The sequence below is a fragment of the Tasmannia lanceolata genome, unplaced genomic scaffold (genome assembly GCF_043159265.1).
Source record: "Tasmannia lanceolata isolate RefF3 unplaced genomic scaffold, GAP_Taslan_0.1 ptg000023l, whole genome shotgun sequence".
Classification (NCBI taxonomy): domain Eukaryota; kingdom Viridiplantae; phylum Streptophyta; class Magnoliopsida; order Canellales; family Winteraceae; genus Tasmannia; species Tasmannia lanceolata.
In genome coordinates, this window is record NW_027518700.1 from 10984306 (window position 1) to 11011482 (window position 27177).

Here is a 27177-nt window from a genome sequence, read left to right on the forward strand (position 1 = left end):
AACCAAACCAAGTCATAATTTTGAAATTTTTAAAAAAAGCAACAGTTGTTGCCTTCCATAAAACAACAAATTGGACATGAGATAATCTTAGCCTCACAAATCCATCAATATGTAAGTAGCTCCACCCAATCCCATGTCCATATATGCATCCAGTCAATTCATAAAAGAGCCCTGCAAGGCGACCTACTTGCTTTTTGGGTTCTAGCTTCCTAGATGCTCAAAGGTAAAATACGAGAAGTAAATCCTTACCCTCAAAACGGAAATACCCGTAAAAGATGCAGTTCAAAATGGCAACAGATAATGAAAAGAATCCAAGGTGGCGGAAGGGAAGTTGATTAACTGCCCCCCTTCTGTTTGAGTGTGATCTTGTCACCTAAACTGAGGGCAATACCCTGCGTTTTACTCCTTATCCGAATGTATCCACTCAGCTTCCCGTCTACTTGCTTTTCAACGCTCACATTCACCAAAGCGTCCTCCCCAAATACGCTCTTAGCATACAGATTAGCCGCAAGAAACCCACACTCCCCATCCAGGGCAGATCTGAAATCAATAACCAGAAAAGAGAGTGAAAAAAAAAAAGAGACAACATTAGTCGGTAATCAGACGATGCTGCCTGAAACAGGAATAAAAAAAGATGCAAAGGGTTCTTTTCTGTTCTTCTTTAAAAAAATTTCAAGAATTATGTCTCCACCAACCAGAAATATTTATAGGGAATCATAAGAATCTTACTGCGCTGTGAGGCACTTCATGTTTGTTGACTTGATGATATGATTCAAAAATTCCTTCTCATCTTGAATTATAGTGTTTACAGCCACCTGAAATTCAATCATAGAAATAACTAATACATGATATTCATTGCCAACAAGATTACCTGGACTGATAAATGTGCAGAGTGGATAGGAAAACACTGCAGAACTGCATGATGCAGAGTAGACAAGTAGAATAAAACTAAAAAAAGTATAGTTTCAGAAGAAAAGAGCAGTTGAAATTGTTTAAATAGAAACAAGGAAATAGATCTATTTAGTCCAAAGTTTGGCCCGCTGGATGACTTTTGCAGGTATACCAATTTTTCAGGAATTTTTTTAGAAGGTAACAAGATTCATTTCAAGAGAGAATCTAAGTACAGCAGGGGGACAAGCTGTCCCCAAACAGAAAAACAGCACTATTCTAGCATACCGAAGAACAAGTACCCATTTCCCAAGAATCTTGAACTTCCCACCGTGATTGATCCCACATCACAAGAACGCCCCCTGCAGCCCCAATGGCGTCCAAGGCCACGAATTCCCAGTTCGCGTTCGCGCCTAAGCTCTGAATTAGAGATCTATTCACCCCCCCCCCCCCCCCCCCCCCCAACTTTGTTTCTTGAATACAGACTACCACAGGTTTATTTTCTTTTACAACTGCTTTTACTTGGGCCTTTTTTTCCAAAGACCCCAACCCATTCACATTCCAAGAAATTATCTTCATGGACACACCGATTGAATAGGTACCAGACCCCTTTGACCTCCTCTTCTACTGTTTCTCCTATTTGAAAATGTAGGTTTACTACCATGCGGCCCTTCATAGTTAACATCAGATTTGAGTTTAGCTAGTTCCCGCAACAACTTCTTGATCCCCTCTATGCTGGATGGGTCAGATGACATACGCTGATCTAACTCTCTTCCCTCTACAACCCTGAACAAATCAATTAACTGATCCTCGGATCCAGAGTAAGTTAGGCCCAAGGCCCTGCTTGTAGAAATAATGTGGTTAACAAAAACCTCCAGTATCTGAGTTTTAGGATCAACCCAAGAAATGGGTTTTGGATCGACCTCTTGAGGAATAACCACTGCCAAGTTATTACTTCTGTCTTCTGACCAAAAGGAGTCTTCGTGGTCACTTAGATCCTCCCCACCGCTATCCACCCAACACTCCTTCTGAACGCTCCACTTGGAAAGAGAATTTGAAGAAGGAAACACCTCGTTCTCCTCCCCACTTTGCAACATTAGCTGACCTTGCCTCCCCTTTGGCACTAACACATCAACCTAAACGCCCGCATCGAAGTTGCTTGCTCCCCTAGAGGCTTCTGCAAACTCGTCCAATAGATTGGAGATAAAATTAGATTCGCCCATGTTCCTTCCTTCCCCTCGTGTCCCCATACTAGGTGATGGAAAGGGTGTTAGTCCCTTGGCTTGCACAGACCAATTTACTAGAAGCGAGGGTGAATAGATTGAAGGAACTTTCAAGTGCGATTGGGAATCTACCGTGCTTGCAAACCCGCTCGAATAGTCTAAAGAGAGCCCATGGACCGAACTATCCATAAAGTCCATCAGGTCACGTGGGCTTGGGGCCTCCAAACAACATAGGTTAAAAAGGTCCGACGATCTAGAAACCACAATTCTTCCCAACGGAGAGGATTCGATCGGAATGATTGAACGGCTTGATCCACAGATCGCCGAGACAGGAGAAGAAAAAATCTGAGAGGATGGGCCCATCAAATCCGGTGGCAGAGGATCCGGCTGCACTTTTTGCTCATCCAACGGCTGAGGATCTTCAATACGAATCAAGGGGATAAGCGACTCCGCCTCTTTCGAGAAATCTACCTCTGACACTCGCCGTACTGTAGGCGAGAGATCTCCCTCCACGCTATCCCTCTGCATGGCCATCTTCTCAGCTATCAAATCGCCGAATACTATCCCTTTATAGCTGAAGCTACCTTCAAGTACAGAGGACACGTCAAATTGCTTACTAGAAGAAAAGGCGCAAGGAAGATTTTCGACCTGGTTTGCTAGACTGCGCACTCCTCTTCTCCGACAAGACTCCGCCATTCTTGTCTAACGAAGCAGACGACGATTGAACAAACATTTCGGCCACTTCCTCCGATTCCCGAACGTCATTTAGCAAAGGACGAGTATAACAACGTTCTATTGTCACCCAAAATACAGTTTCGTCTATACACACCGGAATTTTGATGACATCGGGAGCTGACTGAGATACTATTAATAATATCAAAGCTTTCACATACCCATTACCCTTTTCACACGACCCATCTGTAGCTAGCACTCTCCCGATCCTGCATCCCACTTTTCTGAAATTAACCACCGACCAAGCGTGAGGGGGCAGACCTGTAATCGACCACCACGAAGATATAAACTTCCCTGGAAATCTATCCTTCCATCCAGAAATCCTTTCGAAAGGACTATCTTCAGCTTTTGCCCATTCATCCTTATTCGAGTCCAATAATAGGATGAGAGAGGAGGTAATCGCAAACTCCCGATGAGCCACCTTGGAAACCTGCAAACTTCCTGTGGTACCTGAAGTCCTTTCCATCCATCTTTGAATCTCCGTTGCTTCGAGAGAAATTCCTCCTTTAATCTTTCCCCAGAGAGTGTTCCCAACACTGAACTGGGAATCTAAAGTGATTGATTCCGCCCAAATTTCTTCTGGACATAAAGCGTCGTAATCATCTGGCTCATCATCACAGTTAACAAAACCCTTCTCATTATTCTCTGCGGTGGAGAGCGCCCCTCTGAATTTGGACTCCTTCACACTAGCCACCACCTTAGTCGTGGATTCTGACATTTTTTCCTTAAGAGAAGAGAACTGGGGCGACCTTTGCAAAGGAAGCGGGTAAATCGATGTCAAAACCCGACCAAACTTTCCGGCACCGGTAACATTCCACCCGTCTTCTAAAGTTGATATACTTGCACTTAGAACATCTCCAGTCCCCTAAATTGTTTTCTTTCCTTCTTTGTGCCACCCGGACTAATCTCTCATCTCTTTTACTAAGTTTAACTTTCCAAACCTCCTGATGGATTTTCCTCCCTGATAGGAACTCTTTTGCCAAGGGATACCGGTTGTTTTTCCAGGGACGGGGTTGAAAAGTTTGCCGCCCCATATTCCTCGCTGGCCCATTTGAGTTCATATTCTTGACAAATTCCTCCATTAATATAAGCGGCAATCCTCACCGCGCTGAACAGTCCGCACTACACCTCCGACTTTCAGAAACATGTGCAGACCAGAAGACCGAATTACTCCACCCGATTCTGATTCCAATACCCAGGAAGACACGGAAATGGATAATGACTCCGAATCGGAAAATACAGAAGACGAAGGATCGGAAGGAACAGAAGAGGAATACGATGAACCTGATGTGTACACCGTAGAAACCTCTACGACGGAAACTTCAATAACAGGCTCGGAGAGGGAAGAGTTCGAGACGGTAATGGCGAGCAATAGGTGGGGAGACCAAGCAACTTCGGGTATCCTGGGGAGACCTCCCAGTCCGCTACCACCCAACTCCGAATCTCTCCGCAACGCTTACCTGCCACCCATCATACGCCGTCGAAGAAGATCACCGCGGCCCCCTAGTCCCTTAGCCTTCATAGATTTATCCACAGATTCGTCCTCTGCAGAATGACAGCCTTCGCCGGAGGAAGAGATCCTTCACCTGATCTTCTTGCATCACAAACCCTGACACTACATCTTCTTGTTATCAGGTGTCACGACAGATTATTTAACCTCGGATAATGACACCAATAGATGAATCCCACTAAACTTGATCTAAAAAGGGGGCGACAATGGCAGACTCCTGAAGATGCAGCATAGGGGCAGTTCGGCGGGATGGCCCTCACTTTAACAGGAGTATTAAAACCCTCGACGCAGCCTGGATTCCTTCATTCCTTCTCTTTTCTCAATTTCTTCCCCGGTTTTTTTTTTTTTTTTTTTTTTACACTCGAGTCGGGTTCGGGTTGGGTTGAGAAAAAAGTTATACCGGTTGGGTCGGCTTAGGATTGGAGATATTGGCTCTCGGGTTGGCCTCAACCTGAGTTGAGTTGCACACCTAGTCTTTGATAGTTTTACTCTCATTTTTTTTACCGTTTCCGACCGTTTTATAGCCATTGGAAGGGTATTTTACTTCTTTTGGCATCTACATGACCCTGCACCTCTATATAAAATTATAAACTCATCTAAGCCTTATTTTCCTACTCACTTCTCCTTCAACCTCTCATACAACTTTCTTCTATTACTATTTTCTACATTCTTCTACTTAGCATTCTCTACTACATTATTCCCACTAAACTACTACTACTTAGCATTCTCTACATTTTTTTGAATGATTTACCATTATGTACATTCTCTTTTTTTTTTAATGATTTCGCATTCTCTACATTCTACTTCATCCAAAGATCCAACGATCCAAACCAAAGGCTACAAAGTACTACAATTATACAAAGATTACAAAGTCCAAGCTTCTACTACATCCAAAAATCCAAAGATCCAAAGCTTCTAGCCAAAGATTCAACTACACTACTACTCTCCTCTAAGTCCAAAGACTTCAAATGAAGTGAAGGCTTCTACTCCATTTTTTTATACTTTTTATGTATTGCAGTAAATTTAATTTTTTAAGTAATAGAGGTTTTTCTTATATATTTGGTTCATTTAATTGTTTCTTATATTTCTTAACAATCTTTAAAGGGAAATGACTTCAACAGAAACATGTTTTGATGCATGATTGTCATGTGTCTTTTATATTTAAAGAGCTGTAAAAGGGTTTTTACGGTCCCCAAAAAGAACTTAAGTGACAAGTAAATGCTAAAAGACAAGATACATAAGCGCATGTATCAAAACATAGTTGTGATGAATCATTTCCCTTTTTTAAATTATTTGGATTTTTTATATTTTAACTATTAAAAACAATTCCGGTCGGCGTAGCGCGCCAAAATGAAACGCCGAAGCATTCCATTCCATTCAGTGGTCAAAATGAAACGACGACCAAACAAAATTCATAAGGCCACGTGTGATTTTCATGGCTTCACCTGAAGTTGAATACCTGCAAACCCTGGAGTCCAACTGGCCAAGAGAATAGATTCTTTCGTATATTTGGGACAAGCCACACCGCCCAAAGCACGAACCACTCCATTAAACTTCTTAATCTTCACCATCATGTCAATAGTTGACTCGTCACCTAAGGACACTACACCTGCCCTTATCTCTTGGAATGTATAAAAATATTTCCTCCTAGAATATACATGAACAGAGCACCCTAAATCTAGAATCCGGACATCATGAGAAGTGTGATTGCCTATGGAGATTGTGAGAGCATCTCCAACCATTTCGCTCTGCTCATTTGTTACTACCACTACCGTTATTGGTAGCACCATTATCCGACTTATCAGCTTACTTCGGACAATCCTGCATGATGTGATCGTATTTCCTTGCAACGATAACATTGCATGCCCTTTTCCACAACCCATGATCTTGACATGCCTATTCCTAATCCCCTGTCAGATGACATTCCTTTTCGATTCTCCCCATAAACAATCAACACATGCCCTTGACCAAACATCTTGATCAGGCCTTCTCCTATACCCGTTTGATAAAAGCGTCGTCGTGACTTCTTCCAACTTCACGGTATCCTTACTGAATAGCAATGTAGTCATCAGATTGTTGTACGAATCAGGACCTGGAATAAGAATTAATAAGGTCTATTCTTCTTCCTTCATTTTATCTTCAACCTAGTGGGGCTGATCTACAAGCTCATTTAACACAGTCATGTGTTCCAGAAGATGCCCACCTTCTTGCATCTTTAGCCCGTATAACTACGGCTTCCAATACAATCGGTCAACCAAGCTTTTTGGCATGTAAAACTTCTCCAACATCTCCCATCACTTAAGCATTGATTCTTCTTCCATAATGTTAGGCATAACTCATCCGCTAGACACTGTCAAATTGTGCTGACTGCCTTCGACTCAATGTCTTCTCACTTGGCATACGTCATCTTCCCTGCCTTCCTATATTTTCCCTTCCAACGGCTTAGCGAGGCTCTGTTGAACAAGGATATCTTTCACCCTCATCTGTCATAGGGGAAAACTACCTTTACATCAAACATGTCGATGTCGAACTGGGTAGAACTCAACTTTACCGCCATCTCAGATCACCCCGCACCTCTAAACAACACTATAAATTCGCGGAGCTCTACAGTTATTTCTTTTCATAAATTGATACAATAACCTTCCAAAATTATAGAAAATATCTAGATGATAAATACTTAGTCGCGGAGCTCTACCTCAAACGGTAATCTCTCGAACAATCTTTCTGCATCCGACAATCTCTGTAATCGCGATCCAACCACAACACCCATGATCGCTCCAAACTGCAGCCCAACCAATGATCGCTCAAACTACATATCTGATACTATCTATTGAGAAATCAGCAGGGCAAAATCCGATCTCTTCAAACAAGAATCTCTCGAACAATCTTTCTACCTCTGACGATCACTGTAATCGCGATCCAACTGCAACACCCACGACCGCTCCAATTTGTAGCCCAACCAATGATCGCTCCGACTACAAATCTGATACTATTTATTGAGAAATCTGCCGGGGGGGGGGGGGGTTGTAAAATCCAATCCCATTGTGTAAAAGCAAACCACAAGATGAATACTGAGATTTTACATGGTTCGGCACAAAGGCCTAAGTCTACAGGTGAGAACACGATCTTCCACTACAAGAAAGCAAAATTACAAAGATTACAACAGGATTAGTTCGCAAACCCGCATACCACAACACTTTCGCTTGCCTTCTCAACCAAGACCATACACAAGAGTAACCCGAGAAAAGCCAAGAGAAAAACCGAAAAAAAAAAACTCTTTCTCTCGCTTTTTCTCTTTCTCTATCTCAAAACCTGCCTTTCTTCACGTTTTGCAGCCGCAACGCATCTTAGTCGTAGGCGGTAGGTGTGTGAGCTTCCTTTTTTTTAAGAGGAAGTGTGTGAGCTTTTATATCATAGATTTTCACAAGAAACCAAAAAAACAAAAAAATTCTAATTTGGATTCCCACAAAAAAGGCAACGAAAACATGGGAAACAAGGCAACTTTCCCAACACAGAGTTTTAGAGGTGGATAACATGTTAGCAACCTTTCCTTGGTATCCAAACTAAATTATCTTTGATATGAATACTATGTTTGGGTCAACATGTTGGCAGAGTATCTTTGGCAATTGGATGTTCCTACACAGTTTTTTAGTTAGTTATAAACAATTAGTGTCATCTAGGTGCAAGGATATTTGATTGGAAGATCTATCAAGGCAATGAGCTTCTCTGGAAGAGGGGGCAAAATCCACATTTGTAACTATGAAAAGAAATTTATGGTTATTGATGGACACTCCAGAAACAATCGCATCTAAGATTTTAGTTGAAAAGGCTCAAGAGCCCCCACAGTTTAGAATGAAGCAGGCGCCCCCGAGTAGAGGGGAATGGTCACAATCATTTTGGCCACAGATTTTGTGTTCTTAGAAAGCCAGCAGTATAGAAGATATGCCATCTAAATGAGAGTTTGGTAGTGTAAAACCTGAGTCAACAAAGCTCCATTAGTTTATTAAACAAGAGTTCGGGTCTTCAGAATTGTCATTTTTAGGGTGTCACATGTTACATTTACATACCTTTTTAACTGATAAGGGTTACTTGGATCCAAACGTTACTTGGATCAAATCATCATTAAATAAAAAATATAAGTGAAATTTTAATAGTGTTCTACATTTACAAGGTACCTTTAATGTTCCAATAAAGAAGGAAGATTTTCAGTTTTCACATGCCACCACAAAATTATTAGCATACAATAGACTACTTTAAATTGGTTTTGATATTAAATCGGCCTCGATGTCCCACGGTGATCAGTCATCAATTGATAGTGGCCATCTTATTTTTCAAGATGATTATGTTTTAGTTTCAGACACCAAGAAGCAATTAATCATTGTTCTTTTGTTCATTGATTATGAGAACTTTAGTAAAGGGCCAAGAATAACGAACACCAAACAGCAAACCACGAAACAGTTAATCATGAACTTCACACTCAAAGACAAAAGATGCACAGTGAAACTAATCAAATCAGGGTTAATAGGCATACCTTATTTTCCCACTCAAATTCAGCCCACATGTTTCTAAATGCCGCATCAGGGCAAGACGCGGGAGAGATGTAGTCCATGATGTCAATGTGGATATCACTGAGGACGACAACTGTTCGCTCAAGAACATTTGAAGACTCGTAAACAATGTTACCAAATATGACACCTGTTTCAGTTGAAGAGACCTTAATATTGGCACGTATCTGCTTGCTTGATTCCGGAGCTAGTGTATAGTTCTGTGGTCGTTCTACGAGTTTGAGATCCCCCATGGTTGCCAACTCTAAGCACAAATTCTGAAGTGTCTCCTTAGTTCGGTTCACAACGGTAACATCAAGTACAATGTCATAATGATGGACTGTCACGTATGCTTCAGCATACACAGGATCACTGAATCCTGTGAGTTGAATAATTCGATTCAGCTTATTAGCATCATCTCCATCCTTGGTGAATTCTCCAGTGGCACGTTTTAAATCATCTTGAACTGCATCCTCTAATTCGAGCTGGCTCATACCCTGGAAAAATAGATGCAATCAACAAAAAGGAAAGGGAACTAGGCACATGTTTTTTCATCGTACACTTAACCACTAACAAATATTCGCCTTTGAATTGGCACCGAAACATGCATATGAAAAGTCGCATTCTTATTGTTTAAATCGTGAAGGGTTGAAACTTTATATAGCATGGCCAGGGAAGCTTCATTCAGAGATTTGAAGCCTTCAAAACTACTTATAGGAGAGGATTTGACGGCTAAAGTCTCATACTTTTGAGTTGGTTAAGCATGCTCCAGATAGGATGTACTCGGTAGAGAAAAGATTGGCAAAACTACTTATAGGAGAGGATTTGACGGCTAAAGTCTCATACTTTTGAGCTGGTTAAGCATGCTCCAGATAGGATGTACTCTGTAGAGAAAAGATTGGCAGAAACGTTTGGATATCTAGCATTCAAGTATTGTCGTAAGTATTATCTCAAAGCTACAAGTATATGACACAGGTCCACGACTTCAGGCCAAGAAGTAGGTCATTTCAATTAACAGCACAAAAATAAATTCAGGCCATTCATGGCTTTATATCTTTTCATATTGTTTCAAGCTCATGATGAATCAAAATCAATCATAAACTACCAAAGTATTAATTAGTGAAATGTAAAATACAATGTTCAAAGACAAGGACTACGGGCATTCTAAGGGAAAGAAAACCCAAAGCACAACTTCTCCTGATCCATTATAAAATAAGGTCATTTAATACTGTTTTTTTTTTTTTGGTGGGTAAGCTGGATTGAACCCACAACCACATGGTTGTCATAAGAACTCTCCAAGGTCATTTATTACTTCATCCAGTAACCAAAGCACAAAACACTATCTTACATCCAATTTTCAAATGTTAGTTCTATAGATTATCAAAAAAAGATCTTAATAGACTTAACAGAACCAGACAGATAAAAGAAGATCTTAATAAACTAACAGAACCAGACAGACAAAAGGTACGTTAAATACCAACTTGTGACTGTTATTACCCTAAACCAGGACATTTAAACCTTCCAAGATCTAAATTTTCAACATCCTCACTTGAGCAATCATTCCATAATTATTAAATAAGGATGAGAAGTATAAGAAAGCTTATCATACTTAAAATAACGAAAAATTTTATGACTAGTACACATGTAGCGCCGCAAGTCTGCAACCCTCGGCAGCAAATTTTTATGACCAGACACTGCAACGTCATATTTTAAAACCTAAACCTTCAGTATAACCCCAATATCAGGAGATCATTCCGCATAGATCTTTGAGAAAACCAGCAACAATGAGATAGTCTACAGATCTGATTAAACATCACACTAGACATGGAGGCTTTTCAGAAGGTTCTCCTATCAGCCCCAAGTAGTCCCAAAGTTCAAGGAAGATGAAATCTGGAAGAAAAAAAAAAGGCCATAAAGAAAACTAAGCGAGTCTAAACACAAAAACATTACATTATTTAACCAATGTTTGTCCAAAAAATGAGGAGTATCCTGTTGTCCATTGGCAAGGATAGATTTGTCCTCTATGCTGCTTTCCAACCAGCAAGTATTGGTTGGTTCTTGCATGCATAAAACTGCAATAAGTTACACGCTTGGCTTCTATCGTGCATAAATTTATCCATACATCAAACAACTAAAAAACATTTGTGGCACAAAGAACTTTTGTCTTTTTAACCTTTTCTCTTTTTGGAAAGCAACTATATATATATATATATATATATATATATATATATATATATATAGAGAGAGAGAGAGAGAGAGAGAGAGAGAATAGAGTTCCTGAGGATGCCCTCATATAGCTTATATGAGGTGACTCTCACAAAACATAAGGGGCCCACATTGTTAGGATGATCCAAAGCATTCATTTGAAAGGCCCCATCATAGATAGGGTGTGTATAAAAAATCAGCTCCATTGGATCATCCTAACCCCTCCAAAAGTGGGGGCAGAATGGATAGACACGTTTTGTCTACAAATCTGCCCATTTTTGCCCCCACTTTTGGAGGGGTTAAGATGATTCAATGGAGCTGATTTTTTGTACACACCCTATCTATGATGGGACCTTTTAAATGAATGCTTCGGATCATCCTAACAATGTGGACCCATTATGTTTTGTGAGAGCCACCTCATATAAGCTTATATGAGGGCACCCTTAGGAACTCTATTCTCATATATATATATATATATATATATATATATATATATATATATATATAGAGAGAGAGAGAGAGAGAGAGAGGATATATTTGCCCCCATATCCCCCATCCCCCCTCTCTCCCCAATTTTTTTTTTCGAAATAAATAACTGACCCCCTATTCTAGATTTTCAAAGAAATAACAGGTTGCAACCTCACTCCCTCATTGTACACTATGGCTCTCAGTACACCTGCAGCACGAGCTCTCCATTTCCCCCCAACACGTCATCCTCCTCTTCAACTAGTTCTACTCCGTCCACACCCTGACTCTCATTCCATCGTTGACACCTTCCTCCAGTACGCTGAAGACAATAATGTTTCGTTTTGAGCATCTGCTAGGTAGGATAGAGATTTTTGTCGAGAAAGAGGCTGGCGGCCTGTTTTAATCAGTGCAGAAGTGTCCAAGGAGTGGCAGACAGTCTGGATAAGCCATGAGGATGAGGTGGAGAGATTCCCAAATGGCCAGTGAGCAACAGTTGAAAGCTCTAACTTGAAACTGTTCAATGCTTGGAATTTTTGGGAGAGGCAAAAGAAGACAAGAAATCCTCCAAACTTAGAAATTGCATGAAAGCTCATCAATTTTTTACTTATGAAATCACTCGAGAGAGAAAAGTAAGCATGCCTCAAAAAATTGACTGTGTGCCCGTCTTCATCAATGCAATCGCTTTAGAAATCTCGCTCTCTCAAATTTAAACATATCCGCATCAGAATATCCTTTTGCATCATATGCAACACTAGGATTCAAAGTCTCCAAAGGCTTTCAATGCTTGATCTGTTGGAACCCCAAATTTCCTCTCCATTTTTTTTTAATGGTTCCAAATTTCCTATAAATGTCCTTGCAGAAACGCCAAATATGGAGCTCTTCAGATGGTTTCAAGATGGACTTTCTGTATTATCTGGAAAAACCAAAGGTCAGAGCTTTTAATTGGGTTTTGAGGCCCGATTCAAAGAATTCAGAGGCAAAACTCAAGATATACAAAAAATTCAATATACTGAATGTTCAGGTGGGGAGGCGATAGCCAAGACTAGACCGTGAAGTTTATGGATACGGAAGCATAGGTTTCAACTTGTTTGGCTATGTGATGAAAGCATGAATTTAAGAGGAAGAAGTTATCAGGAGGGGAATGAAGGATAGGGTTTTGAGTATGAGACGGAACTTGGAACTTAAAAGAGTGTAAAAAGAGAAATGGTGAGGTGGTCAAATGATGAAATGGTGAGTTGGATCTATAGGAACTTAGAATCTAAGACCAAAAGGGGGTCTTAAAGAGAAATGGTGAGGTGGGCAAATGATGAAATGGGCAGATGGACAGCTTATGGCAGCGAAGCCATCGGTGGGGAAGGTCATGGGCAGAAGTCAGGGACACACACACACACACACACACACACACACAGATAACTAGTTACAACTGGTTGTTTCTTTGAAAATCAAGTATGGCGGCATCTGTGGGAAATTTTGGGGGTGAATATATCACCGCCCTACATGTGTGAGGATTCACTAGATCACACGAAAAGTAAATAAATCTCAGTACACAACAATGACTTCAAGAAAAAACCTTTCTTAGCTAAAGAGTCAGCAATCCAATAATCACCTAAAATCTTCGCCAAATCAAACATATCATAAATAATGGATTGAGGGGGACCATCTTTGGGTCCATATTCTAATTCTTAAGTCACTTTTAGGTGTTTTTTAAGTCCTTTTAAGTTATAGGAGGGGTACTACGGCCTTTTCCCATCCAAATCACATAAGTATTTTGAGTTACAAGTGTTTTAAATAGGCCCCACACATGTATTACGAAAATTTTAAGTCATTAAGTAATTAGAGGAAGAGGGTTGCTAGAAAAACGGGATCCTGTCCTAACAAAAAGCACGGGGTACTCCATCGTGACACAGGCATGACAGCCAAAAATAAGGGCGGGCGTATCCCCCACAAATGCCAAAAAACGTAAAAATAGCCAAATCGGTCGGTTGTATTCACCCCTTCTTTATTTTCTACACCGGATTCTGTTTAGAAATGTTTTCCTAAAGGGTATTTTAGTCCAAAAGTGAGGTTTTGTTAAGGTTTAGAACTTTCTAGTTCTGTTTCTTTTCTTATATATATACCCTAAGTAACCTTAGGGTACTTTTCTTGAATGCTATGCAATGGAATGAAAACAAGATTTGAAGTTTCTTTTTCTTGTGTGGACGTTATGCCTTTCGAAGCGTGATGCTTCATAGTAGGTCGGTTTTCTATCCCTGAACTCATCTTTCTCTCTTTCTTTCTTTTTTGAATGATCGCCAATTTTATTGAAAAAAGACCTAGATGGTCAAAGTAAAAAAAGAGAAGAAAGCATTGAAAAAACAAGGAACAATAAAAGTGAAACTACAGAGAGAAGTCACGGAGGAAGAGAGTCAAATAAAGCCACGGACTCTTTCGACACCCATAATTTGGCCAAGCTATCAGTCACCTCATTAGCTGAACGACGCACATGCTTGAAAACCAACGACGTAACTCTCTTACAATCGCCGATCTCGTCAAAGAATCTGTCGAACCTCCAAGGGGGCTTTTGGGCCCCTCTAAGCCACTTGATGACATTTAAGAAATCCCCTACAACCACCACATTCTGCGCACTATTTGGTGCCAAAAGTTTAATGCCCTGGTGATCTACACGAACCTCGGCCTCCGTTGCATCTGCCACCCCAATAGGGCCCCGCAAAAGCCCAAATTATTTCCCCTAGATCATTTCTTAGAATCCCCCAATTCCGGCCAGGCCTAGATTACCCAAACTTGATCCATCAAAATTTAACTTTAGAAAGCCGGGTAGGTGGGGGGTTCCAATTTTGTACTACTATTTGCCTCTTTTCCGCACTGTACATTGACTTTACGCATGAGATAGTGAGGGCTATCACCTTAATGAATAGAAAGGCGGGGCCCCTTGAATGCTCTTTGAAAAGTCTTGCATTTCTTTCCTTCCACAGCACCCATATTGTGGCTAAAAGGGAGACATTCCACAATATTTTTTCTTTTTTCTTCCATGGGGCCATTGACCACTCTTGAAGGAGCTCTATGAGAGTTTCAAGAAAAACCCAATGGATTCGAAAACGGTTAGGCACTTGCCACAAACCACCCCGGCCACTTTGCATAGCAATAGAAGATGACTAGCTGATTCTCCTGCCTTGATACATAATGCACAATGGTTTACAATCATCATTTTCCTTTTTCTCAGAAAGTCCACCATCTGAATCTTTTTAAGACAAGCCAACCAACCAAATACTCCAACCCTAGGAGGAGCTTGGATTGTCCACACTTTAGCGATTTTTGCAGACACAGGGCATGCCACTAGTTGATGATAAAATGACTTTATCTTATCCTTCTCTTTTTTCCCATCACATTCTCACCCTTCCTAGCTGGGTTTATAAACCGCTATCATTTCTCTCTCTATCATTCTCCTCTTCATAATCTTGCTCTCTTTTCTTGACCTTGATCACTTTTCTTGATCTTGATCTCTTTTCTTGGTCTTAATTACCTTTTCTTGATCTTGATTCCCTATTTCCTTTCTCTCTTTCTCTTAACTGTCGTGCAGGGACATATCGGTGACATTCCTACGCTCTTTAGCTCCCCTCCCCAGTAAGTGATAGTAGGATTGGTTACTGCAGACGTGGATGATCCCTTTATGGTTCATGAGTTAAGATTGTCCCCTTCGACGCTAGAAAAACCCAGCCTGTTATCTTATTCACCTAATCAAGTCAAGCAAATTGCCTAGCAACAATATAGGGTAGACAAAAAAAAATTTATTGATAAGCTTGATTAAGAAGAAAAACTACAACACGACCGAGCTGGTCCCAAAGGACAAACACAAAGAAAAAGGAAATGCCAGCATCCAAACAAATATGAGAAAAATGCACTAAGGCTTGCAGCAAGGTTCTTGCTTCTGGATCCGTAACAAGAAGTTAGCTTGCAGTATTGTACAATGTATAGGACATGCCTCAAACTCATATGTAGCAATCAAGATATGACATGATTCGGCTGATGCATTGAATATTTTTCCACAAATTTTCCATAAATGACAGTTATGGGTAAAATGACTACTCTCTCGATAGCTTCTCCATCTTTTTTTTCTTTTTTTGTTTTGAATGGCATAAAAATGGGATGAGAGGGGCTCGAACTAATAGCTTCTCCATCTTCTTCTCGCTTTTAGACAATATCATCCAATCTCTTATCAGAGCCTATCTATTTCTCTCCTTCCAAATGCACCACAACAACGAAAAACTGCTCATCCTCCATACAATCCATCATATACCACTAAAAAGTCCCATTCATTGTTAATGTAAACTCGTGCCCACAACATCCCAGTAATGTTAAGAAGATTGGACTTAGTTTCCATGTTTTTCACTCCACATCTGACATCTCTGAGTCCCAAAATTACTAACAGGTATCATTGTCCCCCTTCCAGAGCCCAAAACATAAAAACATTAGCATGCATCCATAACTACAGGTGTCTCAGACAAGAGAAATACTCAAAAAAAGATCACAGTATAAAACATCAAAAAATGCTTCCTAAAAGGTCGAAAACTGAGTTAGAATTAACTATTTTATGTTTACTGTTGCAAGTTTCATCTGTTCCCACTTCCAGTAATTAAAGAGTACCCTCGGGGTTCTTTAAGCTTTAGTACTTCACATACAATTTTGGGAAAATTAAAGTACACCTTTTTGTTGAATGTACATAAAGTTTTGAACATATACCATAAAAACTCAATTTTCCATTTGAAAAAAACAATCTATTTTTTTAACTTAACGAAAAAATCAATCTATACCATCCACCAGTAGAATCACAATGACTAGAAGTAAATTCTTTTGGACGTGGCTCAGGTCTTTGGAAGATTTAAATCTGAATTTTGTTGGCTATATAACCCAAACAAATATATATAATTTCGTCCTGTTTCTGAAAGCTGCAACTTATTGTGGCAACAGAACCTAACCAAGTAGCCAGACAAATTAGAGGCGTCCGGTGATCTATGCCTCTACCATTGATAGAAGCTTCCATCAATACATTTAATATAGAAAATTTGCTATCAAGAGAACTATCCAAAGGGGCAGAATCAACACAATCATTTTCACAAAAGTTAAGTAAAACCCATTAAACAATAAAGGACACTTAAAGTATGGATCACAGAGAAGAAGTGAAGAATAAATATATAGCTTTATAACAATGTTTGCGGGACAACAAATTGGTATTTAATGTGCATTCCCACATTGTGCAGCTAAATTGAAAAGGGGTAAAATGATGAAACATAATGAATCGGTCTGCTCTTAAAGAGTATGCAACAATGTGCAAGCTATTCTCAAATGATGAACAAATGGCAGCAGGAAAAAACCGGAATTTTGTATTTATTTAGTCCACCAAAATCCACAAATATAATTTGAGAGAAGATCCACCACTATGTAAATACGACACAAGCAGACTAAATAAATAACAAAAAGACTCAAGTTTCTGTCAATATGATAGCTCATCTTCCTTTCTAGAAGATGACAAGTTGCCTATGATTTACTTAGATATAAGTGTTAAGAAGCACACAATGGAACAATTTCATATTTAATAAGCTACATATTAATTTACTTCACAAAAAAGGAAGCAAATGGGGCATATCGCCTTACCTTCCTGCTTTTCAAGTGGTAGAAGTCAATAAGGTCATCTGGCTGTGCATGAGATATCTGGGCCTTGGCTTTTATCTCTTCTGTTTCACGGAACTGCTTATCTGCAAGCATTTTCACAAAACTCTGGCGGCACAACTGCAACCATATCTTCCTAGGTTCATCGCCAGTGTTGCAGAGCAATCTTATGCAAAGGACAATCCTGTCATATGAATCATTATCAATTGGGTGTGGCAAAACTGAAGATTGCCCTAATTGCAGCATAGACACCATGATCAATAGTGCCCCAGCCGACGCTTTGTTCACTTCAGCTTTGGATGGTTGAACCTCTTCCAATCTTAGAACAAGCTTAGTTAAGGTGCAAGCCACAACTGCACTGAGGAAAAAATCGCCAGTAAGAACCATAGCTCTCAAATTCCCGGGTGAAACCAAGGACCCTTGAACAAGGGTTGGTGCAGCAATGGCAGTTTCTGAAGCAGCACTCTGGGTGGCATAGGTCCCATCTGCAAGAATCGCTGGTCTTCTAGAAGAAACAGTAATAGAGCTCACTTGCTGAGTCCGTTTAGAAGAATCAGTGGTGTCCCCTTCTTCTGAAACTACATAGAACGGTAGGTCACCAAGACACTGCTTGAGAGTGGAAATGCCACTCTCAACTTCAGAGAGTGAGAGGCAATACTCTCCGATGATCCAAAGTGCACATGAACAAACCCGTGCAGATCGGATTTGGTAGAAAGTATCTAAAAGCCTTGTTATTACTGAGACCCTGAGTTTCGGGTTTGTCTCTATAATCTCACGCACAAAAAGAACAACATCCAGTGCAGAAGCAACATTGTTATCGCCCAAGAAATCCATCAACAGATGAACCACCGTACTAGCAACCTCAGGGAATTTGATTGCACAAGAGTGTATGGCTTGAACTAACATTTGCCTGTACTCCCCGTTCTTCTCGAGCTCTGCACTCTGTGTCTTCACAACTTCCTTCTTCAGGGTAAGAACAACTTCATCAATGTTTCGGGGAGTTATCAAGTCGAGAGCAATGTCAATTGTTTTCCGACGAATATCAAGATTAGGGCTCGATAGTGCCCTAAGCACATCCATAATCATATCGACCATGATATCTCTGTGAGAAGTCTTGAGCTCGTTCAGCTGGTCAAGCACAATAAGCTTAACATTGTTATCACTCTGAGAAAGCAAAAGCTGACAATAGGTGTTGGCAGCACCTCTGATAGCTGTAGGGGCAGATGATAGAGAAACAAGCGTCCCGGCACACTCATAAATGACAGCAGTAGAAGGGGCATTCAACAACGAAGAGAGGATCTTCATGTATTTCCCCTTTTCCCTCGGATTTGTTCGGCAGACCTTGCGTATCAGATCCAAAACAACCATCTGAAGCAACTCTCCCCACTCATGAACACTATCAACATGTGTGAGAAGATAATTCACAGCGCGATCTTGGGCACACGTAAAGAGCATCAAAAAAGCATTCCTCTTAGCAGACGGATCCTGCTCTGTTGCGAGCGCCTTCTCAATCATCTCAGGAGCATCAACTAATAACTGCTCCCCTTGTGGGAGCTTATAAATAGACATCATAGCAAGAATAGCATACCGCCTTATGAACTGATGCCTATGCTCTAAATTTGCGATGATCGAAGGTATCAAAGGCTCGATAATCTCGGTCTCGCTCAAGCGACATAGAAACCTTAGGGTAACACCGCGTATGTATTCATTAGGATGTTGGAGATTGTTTCTTAGGTTTTGGCAAATCAAGATCATTTCTGGAAGAACTCTCCCCTTCGAATCCGTCTTATCAATGATCTCTAGGTATAAAAGCAGTAATTTCTGGATCGTGTGATCCTCCGAAGGCAATACATAGCGAACGATTGTGATGAAAAGCTGAGGTAGGGTTTCTCCATTTAACAAAAGCATGACAGCTTTTTTCATGGCGTCTATTTTCAGAGAAACATCATTTCCTTCTAAAGCCTCCTTGATCTCATTAGCGAGAGCAGGAGTCCCTTTGTCAAAGTGGATGAGCAAACTACACGATTTCTCCATTTTCCAAACCCTAACCCTAACCCTAACAGAACTACTACAACTTAGATCTGAAACACAAAATCCCTAAAACGGAGTTAAAACCTCGTTCGATCTCAAATTTCTAGCCCTAGCAGATCCAGATCTAAATTTTTTGAAAAGAACAAAAAGAAAGAGGGACTATATTCTCTAAATTGAACAGAGAAACACAAAATCCCTAAAACGAAGCTAAAACCTCGTTCGATCTCTAATTTTGTAGCCCTTACCAGATCCAGATCTGAAATTTTTGAAACGAAAAAAACAAAAAGAGATTGTATTCTCTAAATTGAACAGAACAAGCTCGATCAGTAGTTGAGATTTCAGCCGTACCTTATAGATCTAAATGGATTACAAACCTAGATCGGGAAATCAGAAAATTTGTGAAATGCGATCCCTCCTTTGGAAGAACGATTGAAATTCACACGCAATGATACGGAAAACCGACTATTTGTGGTGGAATTCGAGGATTTGCGAGTAAATCCAGAGATTCAGTATGAATTGATTTGGAAATGCGATGAAACGGAATCTAGGTTTCGAATTTCCGTTCAATTGCAGCGATCTTATATTTGTCTTATTTGAAAGAGAGAGAGAGAGAGCGTGGCTTCTAGTAAGCGAGATGAAAAAGGAAGAGAGAAAATAAAACTGGGAGGGTTTTTTTTTCTGCCCTGTTTGGATTGCAGGAAAAGTGTTTCTTGAATAAAATTTATTCCAAACTACTGATATTGGCACTAACATGTTTTAACAATTGCACTAAATCATCTTGTCTTTTATTATATAAGGGAACTGATAAATGCGCCCCTTTTAATCTTGGGACACCCGGTTTCAAAGCTTTACACTGGCTAAAGCAGGCAACCAGTTACACCCTGTTAATATTTTGATGAATTTGATGTCACCAGGAAAAGAATCGAGCTGAATAGAATATACAGATAGGTAGGGTTCATGGGGTGTAACTGGGTACCTTCTTTAGCCATAGTAAAGGTTTAAAACGAGGTGTCCCCGTGTTAGAATATGTGAGATCTCAGTGTTGGATTAGGTTGAAATATCACTGTCAGATCATTGTGGTGGTGGATTAGGCAAGTAGATTAGTAGAGGTAACCTTAGAGATTAGGAAAGTATATTTAATTTGATTTCATTCTGTAGACTAGGAAAGTAGATTTGATTACGATTGTTTCCCTCCATAATTATCTTGATTTCATTACATGTTTATCATGTAAGTGCTCTATATAAGCACGCAATGATCCTCTTGTAATTGTATCCAAGAATTAGTGCAATCTCATAATTTATCAGTACTTAAAATGGGCGTATATATCAGCTCTCTTATTTAAGCAGCCATCAAGGGATACTACAATTGCAAAAAAGCTCTCTTTTTTTGTAACATGGGGTATCCCATCCTATTTAGGCGGCATCGGGTAAGCCCCGAGAGGACTTGATATCGCGTCTATGGAGAGCAAACCTACTATCCCAGCCAACATGCCAACCCCATACGGGTTGCGATAAACCTCTCATAAGTCAATTAAAAAAGAAAAGACAAGCTAAGTTTGTGCTATTATTAAAACATGGCACTGGAGCATCAGTAGCCTAGCCTAAATTATTGGTCCTAGAAATAAAACTTGAACTTTGGTGGTTCATATCCCTTTTTCGAGAAATTATATGGTGGCCGACCGTGTAGCAACAAGGGCAGAGAGAGAGAAAACCTGTCACCCTTGATTTTTGATCCAAGGAAAAGACTTGAAAAGAAAAAAGAGCAATTATCTGAAATAGAGTTACCTGAAATAGAGTTACCTATTGGGTTGTTTGGCACAGGAATAGCTGTCCCTCTTCACCGATTCTTTGTCGGAGAGAAGGGGAAGGAAATATGAAGGATTTCTAGGCTTTGGGAAGGAAACTAAAATGAGAGGGTGGAGAGAAAAGGAAGAGAACACAACTTTGAAATCTCACCCTCCCTTAAGTTTTTGGAGAGGGAAGGAAAGGGAGAGAATGGAGAGGAGAACGTCAATTGCCTGTAGTGCGAAGGGGAAGGACGAGGGATTTTAAAATCTCAGTTGAGATTTCAATTTCCAAAAAATAGAGGATGCTAATCGATGGTTGATCGAACAGGGGAGACTAGGGCTTGCCCTTCTCACCACGCAGGAGAAATTTGAGGCAGTAGAAAAACTTTGACCAGTTGTCGAACGCGAACAAAACCACCTACTTATCCCAATTGACAGTCCATGAGTAGCTATACCTTGACTTGGAATCCTCATTCCCAAAAAGAGGAATATGAAAAATCTATGGTTATGAAATTCTTTGTACAATTGAATTTTCTTAACAAATCCTAATTTTATTAACCCGTATGGGTGTGGCTCTTTGGCTTAAAGTTATGGGTATGCTATCCAATGACGAGAGTTCGAATCCCCCAGGCTTACTCGATGCGCGTGGTTTACGAGTGATTGTGCGCATAGGGAATAGTTTCTCCCTAAAAATTGGCGTGGGGATACCCTTTGTCATAAAAAAAATCCTAATTTTTTATAATAATGTATGATAAGATGACCCACATAATAGAGGTCCAACTGAAGTCAAAATCCTTATTTCAAAGGCCCATTAGTTGGTGATGTAAAATCACCATTTCCCTTTTGGGCATTTTCTCTCAACTTCATGGTTATTCTAGAAAAATTAAAAGAAGATCTGGGGAGTAGTAAGTGTGGTCTACTAAGAAGTGTCTCACAAGTAAGTTCGAGATTTTATTCATTCCTTCCATACATGCCTCTCATCCCCTCTGCACGGACCAAGGTTGTTGGGTGTCATTCACAATGTTGTTCTAAGTTTGTGACAATAGTGTGAAGGGCGGGTTGCAAGATAAAGCAATAATAAAGAAAATTTCATTAGATAAAGGGAAGAGGTTTCTTGGTGCGAATTTCACAAGTTGTGGGAAGGTGAGTGTAATTCTCATTATTGTATCTTCATTTTGATTAGTAAATTTTCTCTTATCTGACAGCTCATTAACACAGCTATAATGTATATCGTAGGTGATTTAGAGAAATTATATGATGCCCAACCGTCAAATAAAGGGCAGAGAGAGACAAAATCTCTCTCCCTTGATTTTTAATCCAAGGGAAAGCACCGTTTTTTACTTTTCCTTGGTTCAAAAACCAACGCAGCAGTTTTTGTCTCCTTCCGCCCTTTACATTTTGACGGTCGGGCATCAAATAATTTCTCATCATACAAATCTTTTCTTTTTTATGTTTAGTGCATATTTGTCTCCATAGTTTCATTTTTCATTTGCACAGAACACTTATATTTATTTTGTGGGTTGTCGAAGTCAATTTATTTATTGATAATCCTATTGTTTGATTCCCTACAATTAATTTATGAGGATTGGACCTTGTCCCAAAATGTGCTTCTCATGTTGTTCTCATGGTAAGAGCTTCTAGTGGGGTAACTTCCCAAGAATACGAAATGTTTTTTTAGTAGAATCTCATTAAAAATTATTTAGATTACATATAAACAATGATGACAACATTGAGGCACTGGTGGTAATATGCAATTATACAAATTGTTGCGCTACATCATCTTAAACCTAAAATAGAATTCAAGCTTGTTAAGACTTTAGTAATATGTAAAATATTAATTTAACATTTAAATGACATCCTTCTCATTCTAGAAATAGTGTGGCAATGCATTTCTCGTAAGTGTTGGCATCCTTCCAAATTATGTCCAAGACTTTTATCATTTGCCAAAATCCTATACGGATTCATATTATGGATGAGCACAGGTATGCAGTTCAGGATTTGGACATGAGAGAGATGGTGTAGGCAAGGGTGGAGGCAGGGGTGAGGGTGCAATTGTCCCCTCCACGTGAAAAATCTGAAAAAAAAAAATCTCATTAAGCAATCAAAATACCAAGCATACCCTTTGCCCCCTTCAATTTCCCAATTTTCCAGAAGAGGGGCAAATGTTCTTACTTTGATTTTTTACCCTTTCCATCCAAAATCTATTAGTGCCTTTGTTCCTTTTCAAAATGGCATTTGTTTCAATATTTTAGAATTTCTCTCACAATTTTCGTTTCTCTCTCAATCTCAATCTCAATCTCCATATCTCCCTCCCTCTCCAAGTCTCTCGATCTCCATTCCTTAAGGCTGTGACGGAGTTTTCCTACAATTTTCTTTCGCAAGTGTCAAACGTATACTCTCTCTCTCTCTCTCTCTCTCTCTCTCTCTCTCTCTCTCTCTCTCTCTCTCTCCCGTCCTGTTGGCCATGTTTGATTTGGATTTTGGAAACCAATTGGAGTAATTGTAGTTTATAGGATGCAGAAGGTCATGTTTGTTTTGGATTTTGAGAACCGATTGTGCAAATTTGGTTTTCTCTCTTAAAATTCTTTTTACATGTGATGGAGGGAACATTGAGCTAATGTCTTCTTCTCTTATATATGAATCCACAACATATCGACATTTTATCGATAGTAAAACCTGCCTTTCTATAACACCAATTCTTCTTCAGATTGCAGGTTCAAATTCGTCGAAATTGATTCCGCGGCTGACAGATAACAATGTCTTCTTTCCCCTGACATATTCCCAAGAAACATCATCCTTCAAATCTCCATCATAGTACAAAAGAAGAGAAACCATTGTTTCGGACATTTTTCTAAAATTCTAAATAGGGGTTCTAAAGAGAGTTGTTGCTAAAAGGGGATCTTCATCTCTCCTTGAGAGGTATTGAAGTGTACACAATGGGTTACCAAGTTCATAAGTGGGGTTATGGACGCTAAAGGGGGTTTTACTACCTCAATGGGGGTTTGAAAGTCAGTCCACAAGGTGTTCTAAGAGATTATCAGCTACCTAATGGGGGATTCAAGTCCGTACAGAGGCTTCTGTAAAGGGTAATCAAGTTGCAAATTAGGAGCTTTCAACTCTCTACACAAGGGGGTTTTCAAGTTTCTAAAGGGATTACCAAGTACATAGAAGGGGAGTTACCAACAATGTACAAGGGCTTTTCAAAACTCTCCAAGGGGGTTACCAAGCCTCTCTGTGGGTGTACAAGTGTTTATCAGGTAAATAAATGGGTTATAAGGCAGGGTTACAAAGATACTTGAAGCATAAGCCCTAACTAACCATTTTGAAAGGGTTATAAGACAGGGTTATCAAACAAAATAAATACAGGGTTATCACCCACAATAATGACAGGGTTCAAACACATTAATACAACCTTAAATCCTAAGACAGTAGAAAAGCTACTCACCTTTAATTACCCTTCGTGAGTTTCAGGCGTTAATGGAGAAATCTCGAAGAGGTTGGCAGTAATTTTTGGTAGGTGAAAAGTAAGAGAGAGAAATTTCAACTATAACTTGTTTTTTTTTGCCTTGATGATATTTATGTAAAAGGCCATGTCAGAAAATGGTGTTTTGACCTCCGTTTACAAGCTTTCAAAAGGGTGTCACCCGTCCACTATTTTGGCATTTTTGTGTCACCAATTGACAATTGATGGAAGGAGAAGCATTGATTTCTCCTTCTCCCAAAGCACTTGTTTCTCCTTCTTCTTTATATTTTCCCCTATTGGAGAAAAACATAACAGAAATTGATGGAAGGAGAAGCATTAATTCTTCTTCTCCAGAATTTGAGTTTTGGATGGTCAGAAACCTATCTCTCCCACAACCCGTTTGCTCTCCTCACTTAGGCCTCCGCCTTCTCGCTTCTCTCTTACCACTTATTAAACTAAATTTTCTATGATAAAATTTTTCATGGTGTCCTAGATAGACGGCCCAAACCACATCAGTATGTTTGCCAAAAAACTTTAGACATGTACCTCTTTTTTCAACCATTTGGATAAAGGGAAGCTATTTCTTTTTTTTTATCGGATTTCTCTATTTACAATAATCCTAGGGGCAGTGATAAATCAACCCCCATATATCTTAAATCAACCCCCTATGTGTCTTTCTCTATAGGGGGTCAATTTAAGATATATGGGGGTCGATTTATCACTCCCCTAATCCTAGCTCATTTACCAAAACAAAAAGGGCCAAGATTGTGAGTTCCCTCACCTCACCGAGTCTCTCTAGTGTCTATCCCCTCCCTCGCCATTGGGTAAGCTAATAATCCAAGAAAAAAAAAGGGAAATGTTAACAGCACTACTGTATTTTGATGAGGGCACTCCTCACTTTATTAAAAGTACGGCATGGCCCGTACCATAGGATGATCCAAACCGTCCATTAGATGGGCCAAAGCCTACATAGGTTGTGCCCCAAAAAATCATTTCCATAGGCTGATCCTAACGCCCTATAGATCGGAGAGATAGGGGATCAACCTATGGAAATGATTTTTGGGGCACAACCTATTTAGGTTGTGGCCCATCTAATGGACGGTTTGGATCATCCTATGGTGCAGGCCATACCGTACTTTTAATAAAGTGAGAGTGCCCTCATCAAAATACAGTAGGCTGATAACGTTTCCCAAAAAAAAGGAAAAATTGTCAATTGGTGACACAAAAATAACAAAATAGTGAATGGGTGACACCCTTTTGAAAGCTTGTGAACGGAGGTCAATTTACCTTTTCTGACATAGCCTTTTACATAAATACCCTTCGGGAAAAAAAACCCTTTGTTTTTACTTCTCTTCGTTTTTAACTGTACAGAGGCTCTTTTTTTTTTTTACTCTCTCAATTTTCATTTTAACCACGGGAAACCCATCTTCTCCGGCGTGAGGTGTGACCGACGTGAAAATCTCTCCTTTTTCTCTAGAGTGAGGCGGTTTTTTGCGCTATTCCGAACCTCTCTTCTCCGTTATCAACCGTATTCTTGCGATGGCTTCATTTTTTCCAGCAGGGGATTCATTTCTTCCCCATCCCCATCGTGCAAATATGTTAGGGTGTCGTGTTTCATACTTTTTACTTTTTATTTTCGTTCTATGAAGTTACCTTTGTGGTGTATTGTTTCATTGTCACTATTTGGAAGTCTTTAGACATCTAGGGTTTTATTTTTTATTTTTTTCCCTCTTTTGTTTCATTTTGACTGTGGAGAACCCCCTTTTGATAATCTCCCATTCTCGATGTTGAGAACCTCCTTTTGAGATTTGGTAATCCCCCACTTCCATTGTTGGGAACCCCCTTTTCACTGTTGACAACCCCGTCTTGAGATTGATAATCTCAATTTTTCAGTGTTGAGAACCCATTTTCAGTGTTGGGACCCTCTTTTCCAGTGTTGGGACCCCCTTTTGAGGTTCATAATCCCCCAATTTAAGTGTTGAGAACCCCCTCCAGGTAGATTGTTAATCCCTCATTGCCAGTGTTGAGAATCCCCTCATTTCCAGTGTTGGTAACCCTCTCTAGATTATGAACCCCCTCTAGGTAGTTCATAATCTCACATTTGCAGTGTTGGGAACCCCTTTTGAGGCTGATAATCCCCCACTTTCAGTGTTGAGAAAACCCCCTATTGAGGTTGATAACCCCCCTTCTCCAGTGTTGAAAACCCCCTAAAGGGAGGTTGATAATCCCTATTTTCAGTGTTGAGAACCCCCTGTTGAGGTTGATAATCCCCATTCTCTTGTGTTGAGAGCCCCCTGTTGAGGTTAATAATCCCCCTTGTACAATGTTCAGAACCCCCTGTTGAGGTTGATAATCCCCCTTCTCCAGTGTTGAGAACCGCCTGTTGAGGTTGATAATCCCACTTCTCCAGTGTTGAAAACCCCCTCAAGGGAGGTTGATAATCCCCATTTCTTGTGTTGAGAATCCCCCTGTTGAGGTTGATAATCCCCTACTCCGGTATTAAAACTCCTTATTGAGGTTGATAATCCCCCTTCTCCAGTGTTGAAAACCCCCTCAGGGAGTTTATAATACCCATTTCCAGTGTTGTGAATCCCGGTTGAGGTTAATAATTCCTATTTTTAGTGTTGAGAACCTCCTGTTGAGGTTGATAATCCCCCTTCTC

At 40.0% G+C, this 27177-nt stretch overlaps 1 protein-coding gene across 1 annotated transcript; it reads right to left on the reverse strand.

Moving 5' to 3' along the window:
• Nucleotides 1-10: 10 nt before the first annotated feature.
• On the reverse strand, nt 11-19942 carry LOC143856519 (coatomer subunit beta-1-like). Its single transcript, XM_077366761.1, has 4 exons — nt 17220-19942; nt 8885-9394; nt 730-815; nt 11-540 (listed from the first exon to the last, which is right to left on the reverse strand). The coding sequence occupies exons 1-4, from the start codon at nt 19266-19268 to the stop codon at nt 336-338; spliced, it is 2850 nt and encodes a 949-aa protein (XP_077222876.1). The 5' UTR covers nt 19269-19942; the 3' UTR covers nt 11-335.
• Nucleotides 19943-27177: the final 7235 nt, after the last annotated feature.

Excerpts from the sequence above, each read along its gene's own strand:
- LOC143856519 (XM_077366761.1), bottom strand. The coding sequence starts at position 19,268 with ATGGAGAAATCGTGTAGTTTGCTCATCCACTTTGACAAAGGGACTCCT. Across the intron at positions 9,395-17,219 it reads ACCACTTGAAAAGCAGGAAG|GGTATGAGCCAGCTCGAATT; the intron begins GTAAGGCGATAT and ends CTATTTTTCCAG. Across the intron at positions 541-729 it reads ATGAAGTGCCTCACAGCGCA|ATCTGCCCTGGATGGGGAGT; the intron begins GTAAGATTCTTA and ends TATTGATTTCAG.